The sequence below is a fragment of the Neoarius graeffei genome, chromosome 15 (genome assembly GCF_027579695.1).
Source record: "Neoarius graeffei isolate fNeoGra1 chromosome 15, fNeoGra1.pri, whole genome shotgun sequence".
Classification (NCBI taxonomy): domain Eukaryota; kingdom Metazoa; phylum Chordata; class Actinopteri; order Siluriformes; family Ariidae; genus Neoarius; species Neoarius graeffei.
The window spans coordinates 34,019,415-34,035,662 of record NC_083583.1 but is presented as its reverse complement, the minus strand read 5'-3'; the positions used below and the strand labels follow the sequence as shown (position 1 = coordinate 34,035,662).

The following is a 16,248-nucleotide window of genomic DNA, read 5'->3' as shown; positions in this document are numbered from 1 at the left end:
TAAAACTTGGATACAGTTTTATCTCCAACTGTTGCAAAGCCTTGAGGCTGGAGACACCTTCCATAAATGTTAAACAAATATCTCCGTACAGAAAACTTCACCATATCAAAGCTGTGTTTGTTTGTTTGTTTGTTTGTTTGTTTGTTTGTTTGTTTTTTTAAATATATAATCTGTTTGTGGTGCTTTTGCCGTTCAAGTCCCTATGAATGAGCTGTTTCTATAAAAATGATGAATCCCTTAGAACAAGGGCATAAATGTGTAACTTGCAGCTGCAGTAATGTCAGAGCTGCTGACTTCAGCAAGACCATTTTTTTGTTTGTTTGTTTAACACAGTTATTCTATGAAACTGAATCATACATAAGCTGATAGCTGATGAGGCATGTAGTGCCAAGTTAGGTAAAAAAATAAATTTTCTAATTTTACTAATTTTTTTGCATTTACCTAACACTCAATGTTTTCTTTTGTCATGTTTAATAAGAATAAAGATAGCATCTTGCTTTATCTGGCCTCCAATGTGGAAAATGTTTTTGATTGCAATTCAAATGCTTTTGTAAAATTGATTTACATATAACATAACTAACATCATGAGTGAAAATATTGAATACATTTCTTCTTTTTGATTGCTTGGGTTAAAAATGCCAAATTATGATGACTGAATTGATTATTCACTTAAATATGAATAATATGATACATTTTGGGTATTTGATATGGTGAAATGGGACACAACGGAAAAATCAAAAACGCACCGGAAAGATGAGAATAACGGCGCTGGTTAAAGAACAGCGAATGTATCGGATGAAGGTCGCGCTGGTCTCTGCTGCGGCACGCGAGCAACAGGACATCACTACCGCACCGGACGGAGCGGGGGCGGGGCAAAATGACTGGCCGTAGATTCTATCAAAAGTTCAATCTAAATTGACCATGGTTGCAAAATATTGGCCAAAAATGCGCAAACACTACGAAATATGACAGTAAGATGAAAAAGAAACATTCTATTGCCTTATACTGCAAGACTAAAACAAAATAAAACTGTCAAAACTCACATTTTCAGTGATGACGTCCGAACAGATCACCCATGTAACAGAAAGGCCGCAAATGGAAGCACAATCAATTTCTAACTGTTGGAGTGGAAAATTCCATTCTACACATGCAAATTGTTAATGTGTGTTCTTCCCCGCACACAAATAACACGCTACGGTAAAAAATGGACCACAACACATTTTATCGCTCAGAAATTCACACAAGACCAGCTACCATTGTAACATATTCTGTAAGAAACATATTCTATACCTAACTTTCAGCTTTCGTTTTAAAAAACAAAATCGCAGATTTATAACTAAATTTTTATATGGCATAGTGATTTTAAGTTACTACTTTTGGTGAGGTAGTGACCTTGACCCTGAGGCTTTCCGTTTCGATCAAAACACACAATCGTATTGGTTTTGGGTATGTGGAAAATGGAGTTACAATGGTGATCAAATATTTTGCATGATGTTTTATTACGGTTATGATTATTCTGTGAGCGCACCAATCCTTAGGTGTATAAAGTTACAACTTAAAATACAATTAGTGATAACTGTAGACTTTTCAGTGGACTACAACCTTTTTAAGGGAATGCGATGTAGTCAACCATTTATCATGTCCCAGATCAAGCTGCCATTTTTCCACAAATTTGCAGAATTTTTGCCAAATTCTGAATATTCACCTCAAAGATTTAGTTTTATCTGTATTTCTTTCATCATTTTATTTCAAATTAAAACCAACATCACCATTCAAAACCGTATAGTTTATTGACTGTGAGTATATTTAGTGGGGTACCCCCACATTACCCAGTTTCTGAGATAGACCCATGTATGTATGTATGTATGTATGTATGTATGTATGTATACTTTTTTTTTTTTTTTTTAAATTTTGTATTTTTGTGGGTTTTGTTTTCGAGTAGAGATTTTATTTTGACCTCTGGTTCAGCAACGTGCTCCGCCATTTTGTTTTTCTCTACTCACGGTATAGGAGCTGATAGCTTAGTTGTAGAGTAGCCAATCAGAGCGCGAGATTGCTCATATCCAGTGAAAATGTAGATAGAGTAAATATAGATTGATGGATAGATTGATTTTGTATTGTTAATTAAGAGTAGTGTGCAGGGATTTCTTGATGGCACTAAATCTAAGACCATTCCTGTTTTTATTGAATGACTGGCCTTTTTTACTTTTTAAAGAATTTTCCTCATCACACAACTCGAGCATCTGTTAAGAGTTAGTGTAGGAAACTTAGCGTGGTTTGATTTTGTTTCAAAATTGGGAGATTTATGGAATGAAACATGTAACTGTGCCGCCGATTTGGCTTATTTCTCTGCTTGTGTTTTGGAGACAGCAGTAATACATTCGTGTCCTCTGCATATGAAGACAGATTTGGGGGTTTTAAACATTCGCGCCTGTTACATCTCCAAACTTCAGTGAACTAAGCAGCACCCTGTTTATTTGTCTTGATCTTGAAACTGATTTGTGAGTTAATATTTATTTTTACATGATGTGACTTCTGCACCGTATGTGGTGGTGTTAGTTTAGTGACTCTTTGTGAAGTGTGAGGTCATTTTTGTCGCCAAACCAAATTTCATTCATCACAACAGGCTTTGGTTTGAATATAAATTGCATTATAAGTCGTAATTAGCACAAACAAGCTTTGAGTTTTCCATGCTCAGTGAACGTGTGTGTGTGTGTCCTTTATAGCTCAGAGCTGGCAGCGATCATGTTATGGTTTCTCTGCATTGTCATGTCAATTCATCACATTGATTTGTCAAAATTCAGAGCCACCAGTTGTTTTAACACGCAAGAATGTTCTTTGACTTCACTGAACCCTTTCGTCCTCTGCAGTGAGTCGTATTAATATGACCTTTTTGCGACGTGGCGTGGATGCGATTTAGAAGAGTTTGTGAAGTAAGTGTGAAAAAGCTTGTGGTTTTTAGTTTCAGCAACGAACGAATATAAGAAAAGCAAAAAAATGTCATCATGTTTACAGAGCGGAACAGTGGTGATGTTTATCGCTACTATGTGAAAGAGGTGAGAATTTAATTTTTGTGAAGGGAGATGTTTCTACAACTCGCATGTCTTGTTTCTGTGTCGATTTATCGAAGTAATTAATGATCAAGTTGCTCAGACATCGTGCCCTTCTCAGTCCAGGTGAGCAAGTTAATGAACTGTACCACATTGTAGGAGTAATGCTGATTATTCAGCCAGTGTGGTTTTTACCCACCCCACCCCCTTCCCACTCCCTTTTAGTCTTTTAGATGTATGTTATTAAGTTCCTGGCACCTCCGTCCTTTGGTAAAGTGTGAGCTCTTAATAGATCGTGCTCCGTTCTGTTAATCCTCATCGCAGCACAGGGAGAACCGGTGGAACAGTAATCACCTTGTGTAAACTGTTTAAAGAACCTTTCATGAAACATCTGTCTTGACTTAGGAGAGTTGATAAAAGGTATTTGAATTGAGTTTCAAAAAGAAACGGGTAAAGAGGCTCTTTTCTTACTTCAAATGGCTGCTTTGACGAGAGCCAGAATAATGTGATAAGGAAGCGGAACTTTGGGGTTTACTCCACACTGGATGCTGGTGGTGGTTTGGTTGTGTTCAATAAATGCTAAATACTATATTAATTTATATATTTAAAACTTCAGAATCAATCACTCTCTTCTTTTCATGTTCCTTTGTATATTTGACAGAGTGAGTGTCTGATAAAGCACAGGGGTCTTTAGAATTTCATTGTTGCGTTTTATTAGATTTGACTCCCTGATATGGTGATACAGGAGATGCCTGAAAACCATGTTTTATCTAAAGCAGGACATGTTTTATCACTGAACAGGAAAGGATGTGGGATGTGAATGCTGCTTGTTTTGGGTAACTGTTATTTTCACTTTAAAAGGAGTGATTTAGTATTATGACAAGTAGCAGTAATGTCATATCCTTTGCCTTTTTTGTGGGCTGTTGCTTGGTGTGCATTTAAGAGAGTAGTTGGGTAACATTTTACATTTGTCTAAATTAGCAAGCAAGTTGACACTAGCAACCAAGGGCTAGCTAGATAGCTAACAATATTCATAACAAAACCTAAATACCACAGTGATGGGATCATCAATCACTTCCCGAAATTATTATTATTATTTTTTAATTGGAGTACTACGTATGGCTAAATAGCTATGTAGTATTAGGTAGCTAGATAGCACAAAGTAAACTCATCTCATCTCATTATCTCTAGCCGCTTTATCCTTCTACAGGGTCGCAGGCAAGCTGGAGCCTATCCCAGCTGACTACGGGCGAAAGGCAGGGTACACCCTGGACAAGTCGCCAGGTCATCACAGGGCTGACACATAGACACAGACAACCATTCACACTCACATTCACACCTACAGTCAATTTAGAGTCACCAGTTAACCTAACCTGCATGTCTTTGGACTGTGGGGGAAACCGGAGTACCCGGAGGAAACCCACGCGGACACGGGGAGAACATGCAAACTCCACACAGAAAGGCCCTCGCCGGCCCCAGGGCTCGAACCCAGGACCTTCTTGCTGTGAGGCAACAGCGCTAACCACTACACCACCGTGCCGCCACAAAGTAAACTAAAACTTGAAAACACTTTTTAAAAAGTGATGTCAATCACAGCAGTGACATTCATGGCATGATCTAAAGTCATTGTTAATTACTGCGTGTTAAGTTGTTATACTTGTTTATTAAATGGACAGTTCTAAAGTAAGTGTGTGTGTGTGTAGGACTCCGGAGCAATGTCCCAGTGTGGTGTCCCTCCTATCTGAGAGTTACAACCCTCATGTCCGCTGTGGAGCAGCAATGGCTCTGGGGATCTGCTGCGCTGGCACTGGATACAAGGTGAGGTCATTTGTTCAGTATTCATCATTCTGTATCTTTGAGACACTTTTTTTTTTTTCTTCAGGTTGAGATTATTTGGTAGTTTTAGCCTTAAATTATATGTAAGAATGTCGGTCATAAATAAAATCCATTCCTTAATGCATTAATATCCATAAATGACAAATGATGGTAAATAATTGACTGTGTTGTCTTGTGGGAAAGGCATGCTTGTGCGCTCTCTCTCTCTCTCTCTCTCTCTCTCTCTCTCTCTCTCTCTCTCTCTCTCTCTCTCTGTGTCAGTCAGTCAGTCACAATGACACTAGCCAGTAGTGGATGTCTGTGAATTCATGTATGCAGAAGAGGGCAGATGGAACTTTCCTCCAAATTTGTTACTGTGCAGTGTGATGCAGCATGAGCAGAAGTTGGAAAAGAAGGTTGACTGGTTTCACATACAGTATCTTGGAGCAAGCAATTGTTAGCCTTCAGCCTCTGTTACGGTCATATGAGGGGGAGAGCTGGCTGGTGGGTGGGAATTGGCCAAGATTAAATTGGGGAGAACTTGAGTAAAAATATGTCCTCTGCATTTTTGGTCACAGTGGAACTTCCAAAGTTCCACACTTTTAACAACACCATGCTGCTTGATTTATGTGGGACAAAAATTTTCATTCAAGATCAGTATGGTTGATTTTGTGTGTGTGTGTGTGTGTGTGTGTATAGGAAGCGATAAACCTGCTGGAGCCTATGACCAACGACCCAGTCAACTATGTGAGACAGGGAGCTCTTATCGCCTCTGCCCTCATCATGATCCAGCAGAGTGAAGTCACCTGCCCCAAGGTAAACATGAAGCAACGCAACACTGAAATCAGGCAAACATCTAACAGGACTACAACCCCAAATCAGAAAAAGTTGGGACAGGATGGAAAATGCAGATTAAAAAAAAAAAATGACAAACAATGATTTCTTAATTTACTTTGACTTGTATTTCATTGCAGACAGTATGAACCCAAGCTATTTCATGTTTTGTCTGGCCAACTTCATTTCATTTGTGAATATACATCCATTCCTGTGTTTTCAGGCCTGTAACAGATTCCAAAAAAAGTTGGGATGAGGGTAATTTAGGGCTAGTAACGAGAAACAATTAAATAATGTGACGTCAATGGGTGACTAATCATGATTTGGTACAAAATCAGTATCCTGTAAAGGCCTAGTTTTTGAGAAGCAAAGATGAATCGAGGATCTCCAGTTTGTCATCAAATGCATGAGAAAATGATTGAAATGTTTAAAAACAATGTTCCTTAAAGAAAGATAGGAAGGGATTCAGATACTTCGCACTCTACAGTACATAATATCATTAAACGATTCAAGGAATTTCGGTGCATAAAGGGTAAGGGCGCAAGCCTAAGCTGAACACCCATGAGCTCTGATCCCTCAGACGGCACTGCACCAAGAACCATCATTCATCTATAATGGATAGAACCACATGGGCTCGGGATTATGTTGGCAATCCTTTCTCAAGTACTACGATACAGAGTTACATCCACAAATCCCAGTTAAAACTTGACTGTGTAAAAAGGAAGCTTTTATGTTAACTGTGTCCAGAAGCGCCATAGAGTTCTCTGGGCTCGGAGGCATCTGAGATGAACCATCACACAGTGGAAACGTGTGTTGTGGTCAGATGATTCATTATTCCAGGGGTGTTGGGTGTTTCGGGTTTTTTTTTTTTTTTTGTAAGAACTGGACACAGTGTGCTCCAAACCAAAGTTGAAAAGGATCATCCTGATTGTTACCAGGAACAAGTCCAAGAGTCAGGGTCTGTCATGGTAATGGGCTGTCTGTTCCCTTGACAAAGGTAACTTGCACTGCTGTGATGGTAGCATTTAGTTCAGAGAAGTCCATTGAGATTTGGAGCAACATATTCTGTCTTCAGCACCTTTTCCAGGGATATTTCAATGAGATGATGCAAAACCACATTCTGCACATATTACAAAAGCATGACTGCAGAAGAAGAGGGTGCCTGTCCACAATAGAGAGACTGTGTGGCGAATTTTGAAACAAAAATTAGGACAACACTGTCCCCATACTGTTGCACACCTTAAGGCTGGTTTGCAGGAAAAATGGAACAAAATAACTCCTGAAATGCTTCATCACTTGGTGTCTTCAGTCCCTAAACATATTTGTAATGTTTCCATTCCTTCTCACAACACTTAAGTGGTAAATGCTTTATTGTCCTCTACTTTTTTTAAAATGTGTTGCAAGAATCAAAAATGAAGTGTGTAATATGAAACAACAAAATTCATGAGATAAAACATGAACAACTTTGCTGTTGTATTAAGTTTAGTACAGATCAGATTATTTCCAAATTGTTTTCGGTTTTAATTTTAATTTCAAAATACTGTCCCAACTTTTTCTGATTTGTGGTTGTAAATGCAACATTGGTCAAAACAGGGTACAAGATATTCAGGGACATTATTCACAACACATTCTGGGAACAGTGGTTCTTTCCCTAGTAAAAGATGAAGTACACAGTCTTGAATGTTTATTACGCTTTGTAATAATTTTCATGACTGCATGATTCATCTATTTGCTGGTTGGTGCTATACTTCAAACTCTTTACTGAAGAGATTTTGTTTCTGGAAGCTCTGTGGAGAAAATGAAAGGGGGAAATTATTTCCAGAATCAAGTCTGCCAATGAATGTATGCATCACATCCACATCTAATCTATGCATATTTATTATAAACGGTTCATTGTAGGTGTATTTCTGCATTGCTTCTTTTATAGTATTTTTACTGGACCAATTTTCCAGACATTTTACAGCATAATTAACATGCTACAAGTATTAAGGCTGTATTAAAATGCTTACAGAACCATAAAAATTTGATGTGTGGCTTTTGTGGAGTGTTAAAGATGTGTGTTTCACATTTAAAGCAGATAATGCAGCTGTGATCTGTGATAAATAAGAATATTTCTCAATTTGAGCCAAGTTTCTGACAGAGTTCAGTAACACGGTTTTATTTTCTGCATAGATTAGTAAATAATGAAAAATTACTCAAGACTCAAGTAGGGGGTGTGGCCACAATTTCAATGATTTATACTACCACTGAAATTTATTTTGGTGATTTATACCACAGCGATGATGCAGTCTGGATTCTGGTTGGTCAGAAGGTGTTGATTTAATGCTGAAAATAGTGCAACTGTAAATCAGAAGTTTTATATTTATGCACTCCTAATAGGTTATTGTTTTTGTAGGAGCAGTTCATTCACTGGAACTTTCACAGTGGATGCTACACATAAGCAGATTTTTTTTAAAGAAATCATTGATTATGGTGACTTTCTCAAAGGAGATGTGTATTTAACATTATTGCAGAAGTCTCCAGTGACGACACTGTCAGAGTGAAAGCTGTAACTTTAAAGTGCTGATGACACGAACATGACTGTATGCAGTTTCTTAAATAAACTATACAACATGGCAAACATGTTAGATTTCTGTTATAATTACGTGAAAAGAAGCTGTTGTTACGCGAATATCCAACTTTTAATTGCACAGCGCAAGAAAACTGGGTCCGTGGCTCGCGGCCATGTTGTGACGTCAGCGGAAGAACACGCTGCGGTTCACTGGCTGTTCTACTCTGGTTCTACTCAATGGAAATGGCACATGAAAACGCCGGTGAACTCTCTAGTACTAGCTGTTCCTCTTCTGGGAGTCTAGAATTGTGTTGATCTCTTCCGAATAGAATCTATGATAGCCTATCCTCTTTACCTTTGCCTCTCGTTGCTAGGCGGCAGTTACATGAAAGCCGCAAGCTTTCACAAGCAAATACATGACTGATATCATGCCGACTTTGATTACATTTATGATTATCATGTAGAATCTATAGCTCTACGTACCTTTATCTTATGTCGTTTCACAACACATGTTCTGACAGGAGGACTGTCTTTGGATCCGGCATAGCTACTAGTAGACCCCCTCTGGAATACTGGCAGTGTTGCCAGATTGGGAGGTTTCCTGCCCAGTTGGGCGGTTTCAAGTGCATTTTGGTGGGTTTTGAACATATTTTGGGCTGGAAAACGTCAGCAGTATCTGTTGCCAGATACTGTTGACGTTTTCCATATTTTGGGCTGGAAAACGTCAGCAGTGCTGACGTTTTCCAGCCCAAAATATGTTCAAAACCCACCAAAATGCACTTGAAACCGCCCAACTGGGCGGGAAACCTCCCAATCTGGCAACACTGTGTAGGCACTGCTGATGGTAGTAACACACGTTTGTGCTGAACTGAACACCCAAGAGATTCTTTTAAGCTGGGAAGGGTGTCAAAACAATCCAAATCGAAGTGTTCAGAGCACAGGACAGATGTTGGTGAGGGCTCCCACTTTTCACGAGTGCGCCTGACTTGCTTCACCCACTTCGCATGCAGCTCGGGATCTCTGGGAAACTTGAATAAACTTACCCCATCCTTGTGGGTTTTGGAGCAAAAGCTGGCAACAGAACGCGAAGGCATAATAACTAATGATAAACTGAACACCTGTCGCATCAACAACAAACTGGTAAGTTAGGAGGAAGATTCTTTCGCTGACGTCATATAGCTCCTCCTTCTCCTTTGTCTCCTGGGTGCTGCAGCCCCGTCAAATTTGCCCAAATAGCCGCGTTTTATCATAACTTGTAAAATAGGCGCCTTCGTGAATTAATATATGGATCATCGGGAATTACTTTTTATGTTATAAAACATCACCAAAGATGTCAAAAACGTGTCATCAGCACTTTAAGTTTCCCCACATCTTCTGGACAGACGAATTTACACTTTGTGATTGGATAACACTAGTGAATATTTACTTTGTTTGTAGGTTAATCAGTTCAGGCAGCTGTACGCCAAAGTGATCAACGATAAGCACGATGATGTCATGGCCAAATTTGGAGCCATTCTGGCTCAGGGCATTCTTGATGCAGGTCAGTACTGCAGCTTTCTTTATTTTCTGGGTGTTCTGGGGAATTTTTTTTTTTTTTGGGGGGGGGGCTTCTCTTCCCCTTACAAAACTGCCTTTTGTAATAATGACAGTTTGATACAGTTGGACGCATTCTTTTTTTTTTGGGGGGGTTGGTCAGTTTGTAATTATTAAAAACAAAAGAGAATTCAAAACATCTGTGTGTTTTTATAAATAATTTAATGATCTAAATAACAATTACATTATCATAGCCAGCCCTAATATGGATGTCACTGGAGTCTCATGAGCAATCTGACAGTTTTGACTCGGTGTTTGTGTATTTTATAATAGAGATTTTTATTTATTTTTTTTTGGAAGAGTTATTTAGTGGATTAATGAGATCACGTCCTGAAAATCGAGTCTGTTGACCTTTACACTCATGAATACTTGAGTGTTTGGGTTCCTTCTCTGTAGTCATGTTTAATGTCGCATGCTATTCTGCTCTCATTAATGAGGAATTGTCTGTTTGCCAACCTCTCAGACGAGCTTTGACACTGCTGTGCGTTCAGCTCCGTCATATATCCTGGTTCTGGACTCTGGGGTAACAGAACCATCTCAGGAAATCTGGCACTTCTCACAGTCTGTCACTACTTATCTGAAATAATTTTGACTTCGAGAAGCAATCGCATCAGTAAATTGACTTAATTTTTCACATTTGTAGCTCTGGAATTTTGTGAGAAATCGATGTGCTGCTAATCAGATATACAAAATGCAGTAATCTTCAAAAATGTATAACTTTCTCTTTGAGTTAGAAGAAGGGAGCTTAAAGGAGATACGCAGAGCCTTTATTTTTAAATAAATTTGAGTGGATAGTATCTCCATCCTTGAGACTTGTATGCTGCATAAATGGGAATAAAAAATTTATATTTTTGAGAGTTAAAATCGACTGCAAAGTTGCCATTCGAGCTGCCCCACTGAGCTAGCCATGCCTGAGTGTGTGACATTGCAGCAGGAACCAGTTTTAAGGCCGAGGCCTTTTACAGCTATAGACTAAAGTCATATAAATAAAAATTTATGGTGAAAGTAAGAACTACCGTTACCGACTTGCTCAACTAAGACTGATTTTGATTTCATTGATTGTGGGTTGACTCTTATTAAAACAGGATGGGTGTTATAACTTATGCAACATACATGTACATGCATGCGTTTTCACTGATAAAACGGTAAAGGCTAATTAAATAATCAGATGAACTGAGACAATCACATTCTGAAGCAAATTAAATAATCTTATACCGGTAACTTAAACACACAATACAAGTAACATGTATTAATCCAAATGCAGGTAAACGTGGGTTTGTTTGCTTGCTTGCTTGTTTTTGCTTGTTTTTGTTTGTTTGCTTGCTTGCTTACTTGTTTGTTTTATCCAAATGAGAGTCGCATCTTACCCGTCTGTGTTCTCGCTTCTTGAAAGCTGACCTTGTGGCTGATTGTTTTGAAACAATCTGACTTTCAGTTGTTCGTTCAGTTCTCTGTTCATTCACTTCTTCCACATAAGGGCGAGATGGCAGCAATATCCAGTTTAGAAATAAGACTGCTGCTCCACTCATTCACTGTTTTCTTCATACTGTGTATTCTGCCATTACTGCTGGGCTCAGGCAATTACTAAAACCCGGGACGGAACGGGATGTCACCAGTTTTAGCAACAACTGTGGGGAGGTCACTGCCCAAGTGATATGTCCCGTCCCAGGTTTTAGCAACAACCCTCGGCTCACTCCGGGAGGACTCTTACAACTGAACTCGTTTTCCTTTTTTAATAAATAAATAAATAAATAAATAAATGTAGTTTTCTTTAATTGTTGATACTGCACCCTCTTTCAATACAGGCTTATAGCCTACGCTCAACAGATCAGAAGTCTCGTACGAGTCTTCAGTAAAATGTGCAGAGCAGAGGAGAGACCACTTCATAGGCGTCCAATGTACCCGTGAACTTCTCACAAAATGCGTCCAAATCCTTGCAGTTTGAACGTTCTTGGGCCATGAATGCAACGTAAATCCACTTTCTGCCATGTTACTGCACCTGCCAGCAACACATCAACACGGACGTCAAGGTCATTCACTCAGACCGCTACCTATAGAGGATGTGCAGTCACGTGACCTGCACGTGTGTACTCCGCCATATTGGACGGCATCAGGATTGTTTACCTTGCATGAGCGTAATGGATCCAGGGAGTAATCCCCAAGAAAATTCGGAAAATACCCCATCTACATCGCACGATAACTTGTCTAAGTTTGTTCAGCATCTTGAAGGTGACGTGAGGCAGCGTTACGTGGAAAAGTGTTCCAGGTTGGGGATTGCAGATCTGTACAACTTGCCGCAATCCTTGTTCAGGGAAATTCGAAGTTGCGGTGCCGGTGATTTGCCCGATCTGGCCTACCACGACGTTTACAATTTTCTTGTTAATCGTGAATCATATTACACTGGCAAAGCGCTCAAAGCTTACAAGAGCCTGGAAGCTTATAAATATTTTGTTGTGGGATGGGCATCCCAACTATACCTCTGGAAGGTTCCGAAGAAGGAAGTCTACTTGATAACCTCACGGGTAAGTGGCATTAAGACGTTTATCATAAAGAGACTATGCAGGACGTTTTATCGTAGGAATGTTCGAAATCTAAACTCTAAAGTATGAGAAGAAAACAGTAAATCAGAAAGCTGCGCACATTTGCGCATCTTCCGCGAAAACGTGCGCAGCTTTCTGATTTACTGTTTTCTTCTCATACTTCCTATTTCATGTACTGTAACGGCATTTGCTTATTTAGTAATTTTAATACAGAATTTACTCTGAAATTATTCAGACACTCCAACGCCCCCTCCCCCCCACCCCCCAAAAAAATCGGATCTGCACGATTCGGCCGTGAAAAAGGTGGCATCCGCCGTTTGCATCCCTGTTTAAACTCGTAGGTTAACCGACTTTAACCGGCTAATGAGGCTCGGTGGTCGGTCAAGATTTTTTTTTTTAGTTTTCGCCATCCCTACTATGGATTGGCCTTTCAAAGGCATATATGAGCCAAAAAGATAAAACATTGTCATAGACTAGGCCAGGGTAGTAGGGCTAGGCATAGCCATTTTAAACGTTAGAGACTGTCTAGTTTCTAAGTATGCAGTTATCATTCAATCCGAAAATCAACTTAACAGATGTACTAGGAGTATTGAATTAGAAGATTACACCTACCTGATATGAAGTGTTCACTACAAATTCGGCTGGTAGAACTGGGGTACCAGTTTTCTCTTCGCACAGCGGACACACATTTTGCGTGTCTCTCCTTGTCTGCGGGGAATCTATAAAATGACAGGCCCTCCTTTTGGCCCTGTCTATTGGTACAACCAAATGCTGAACAAGATATAACCATTCTCGAAAGATCTACTCCCACACACTTGATAATTAGAACGGGTTCGTCTAAGTTCTATGCGCAGCCTTGCCGTTCAAGATGGCAGATACAGTGGTGCTTGAAAGTTTGTGAACCCTTTAGAATTTTCTATATTTCTACATAAATATGACCTAAAACAGCATCAGATTTTCAAACAAGTCCTAAAAGTAGATAAAGAGAACCCAGTTCAACAAATGAGACAAAAATATTATACTTGGTCATTTATTTATTGAGGAAAATTATCCAATATGTGAGTGGCAAAAGTATGTGAACCTCTAGGATTAGCAGTTAATTTGAAGGTGAAATTAGAGTCAGGTGTTTTCAATAAATGGGATGACATTCAGGTGTGAGTGGGCACCGTTTTATTTAAAGAACAGGGATCAAGCAAAGTCTGATCTTCACAACACGTTTGTGGTAGTGTATCATGGCATGAGCAAAGGAGATTTCTGAGGACCTCAGAAAAAGCGTTGTTGATGCTCATCAGGCTGGAAAAGGTTACAAAACCATCTCTAAAGAGTTTGGACTCCACCAATCCACAGTCAGACAGATTGTGTACAAATGGAGGAAATTCAAGACCATCATTACCCTCCCCAGGAGTGGTCGACCAACAAAGATCACTCCAAGAGCAAGGTGTGGAATAGTTGGCAAGGTCACGAAGGACCCCAGGGTAACTTCTAAGCAACTGAAGGCCTCTCTCACATTGGCTAATGTTCATGAGTCCACCATCAGGAGAACACTGAGCAACAATGGTGTGCATGGCAGGGTTGCAAGGAGAGAGCCACTGCTCTCCAAAAAGAACATTGCTGCTCATCTGCAGTTTGCTAAAGATCACGTGGACAAGCCAGAAGGCGATTGGAAAAATGTTTTGTGGACAGATGAGACCAAAATAGAACTTTTTGGTTTAAATGAGAAGGGTTATGTTTGGAGAAAGGAAAACACTGTATTCCAGCATAAGAACCTTATCCCATCTGTGAAACATGGTGGTGGTGGTAGTATCATGGTTTGGGCCTGTTTTGCTGCATCTGGGCCAGGACGGCTTGCCATCATTGATGGAACAATGAATTCTGAATTATACCAGTGAATTCTAAAGGAAAATGTCAGGACATCTGTCCATGAACTGAATCTCAAGAGAAGATGGGTCATGCAGCAAGACAACGACCCTAAGCACACAAGTCGTTCTACCAAAGAATGGTTAAAGAAGAATAAAGTTAATGTTTTGGAATGGCCAAGTCAAAGTCCTGACCTAAATCCAATGGAAATGTGGAAGGACCTGAAGCGAGCAGTTCATGTGAGGAAACCCACCAACATCCCAGAGTTGAAGCTGTTCTGTACGGAGAAATGGGCTAAAATTCCTCCAAGCCAGTGTGCAGGACTGATCAACAGTTACCGCAAACGTTTAGTTGCAGTTATTGCTGCACAAGGGTGTCACACCAGATACTGAAAGCAAAGGTTCACATACTTTTGCCACTCACAGATATGTAATATTGGATCATTTTCCTCAATAAATAAATGACCAAGTATAATATTTTTGTCTCATTTGTTAAACTGGGTTCTCTTTATCTACTTTTAGGACTTGTGTGAAAATCTGATGATGTTTTAGGTCATATTTATGCAGAAATATAGAAAATTCTAAAGGGTTCACAAACTTTCAAGCACCACTGTAAACAAATATCACGTGACCTCGTTACGTCACATGCACGCTCTCTATATAAATCACTTTAATCGTAAAAATTACTATATTAGATTTATTGTTAACGCTTAAAACTATTCCTGTGCCATTCTTGACGTCTCAAGGCATTTATAAACAAAAGTGAGACCATGGTTCTGTGTATATGCTTTGTCAGCAGCTTTTGGGTATTTAAAAAAAATTGTTAGGGTTGGGTTGAAGTATGTGGAAGTGACAGCAATGGCAATACTCAATCCTTACAAAACAACAAATGCCTGAATGAAAATTTATCTTTTTGTTTTTATTTTAATCAAATGCATGCTATACAATTTATGAGCAATGATGTGTTTGGTTACAGTGATGTCCAATAAACTGTGCTCTGATTGGTTATGGTGATGTGTTGTTCAGGAAAATTATGCTCGGATTTAGATAGTAGTGTGGTGTGGGGGGGGTTTCCCCCCCTTCTTTTTTAAACTGTGCTCTGATTTGCTAAAGGTGACATTTTGCTTTTAAAAACTGTGCTTTGGTTGGTTGGTTATAGTGGTGATCCCCCCCCCCCCCCCCCCCCCCCCCCCAGTACATGGTACTCTGGTTTGGTGATGTTTAGTTAACCATGTTCTGATCAGTTAGTGTCCAATTTATTTAGAAAGCTGGACTCTGGTTATATTTCCATAATTCTAATTAAAGGCTAGACTAAAACTGACAGGTTATCAGCACACACTTGGCTTACAGGATCCTGAAAACAGGAAACATTTCAGTGATTTAAAACACCCTCCCGAACTCTCAGTATTGTCTCGTCCACTTTGATTTGAGATGAATTGAACGTTTTTGTATAGGTTGCAGGTTATGTAATTTTTCTCTTTTGTTCAGAGGATAATGAACAGATCCACACCTCTTTCCTTCCCTCACTCCCTGTTCTATATCTATTTCCCTCCAGAGGGAGGATTATTATTCTGTCTCTCCTCTCTAACCTTGGTCTGTACAACATCCCTCATTAACAGATAAATTCGGTATCAGGAGCTGGACAGGAAGCAACAGAAATTTCATTGCCCCTGAGAGCACCATTCTATTGTTTTACTAAAATGTCCTCCTGTTTTATCCATCTTTCTGAGGAACGGTAGTGCTGACAGATCTATTGTAAATAAAATGATCAGATTAATGCAGGTCACAACTAGTCCAGGTTTGTGCCTAAAGTCTAAAATTAACAGTTTAATCTCCTTTCTTTAAACCTTTAGCGAGGTGAAAGTAGCCTGTGAGTTCATTATTTTTCTCAAAAGAGTTGTGACACTTTCTGAATATGCTGTGTACATGTTCAAAAGGTCACTTCATGTGAAATCGTCCATGTTTTGAGAAATTTCCCAGGTCACCCCCTCGGAATTCTCTGAACAAAA

General features: G+C 39.4%; 1 protein-coding gene across 1 annotated transcript in view; it reads left to right on the top strand.

Moving 5' to 3' along the window:
- The window catches only part of psmd1 (proteasome 26S subunit, non-ATPase 1), an 84,076-nt gene that overhangs the window by 56,031 nt on the left and 11,797 nt on the right, over positions 1-16,248 (top strand). The window contains exons 17-19 of the mRNA XM_060941159.1: positions 4,754-4,868; positions 5,565-5,681; positions 9,688-9,790. Of these exons, the coding sequence (XP_060797142.1) occupies positions 4,754-4,868; positions 5,565-5,681; positions 9,688-9,790 (335 nt within the window). The remainder of the gene's footprint in view (positions 1-4,753; positions 4,869-5,564; positions 5,682-9,687; positions 9,791-16,248) is intronic.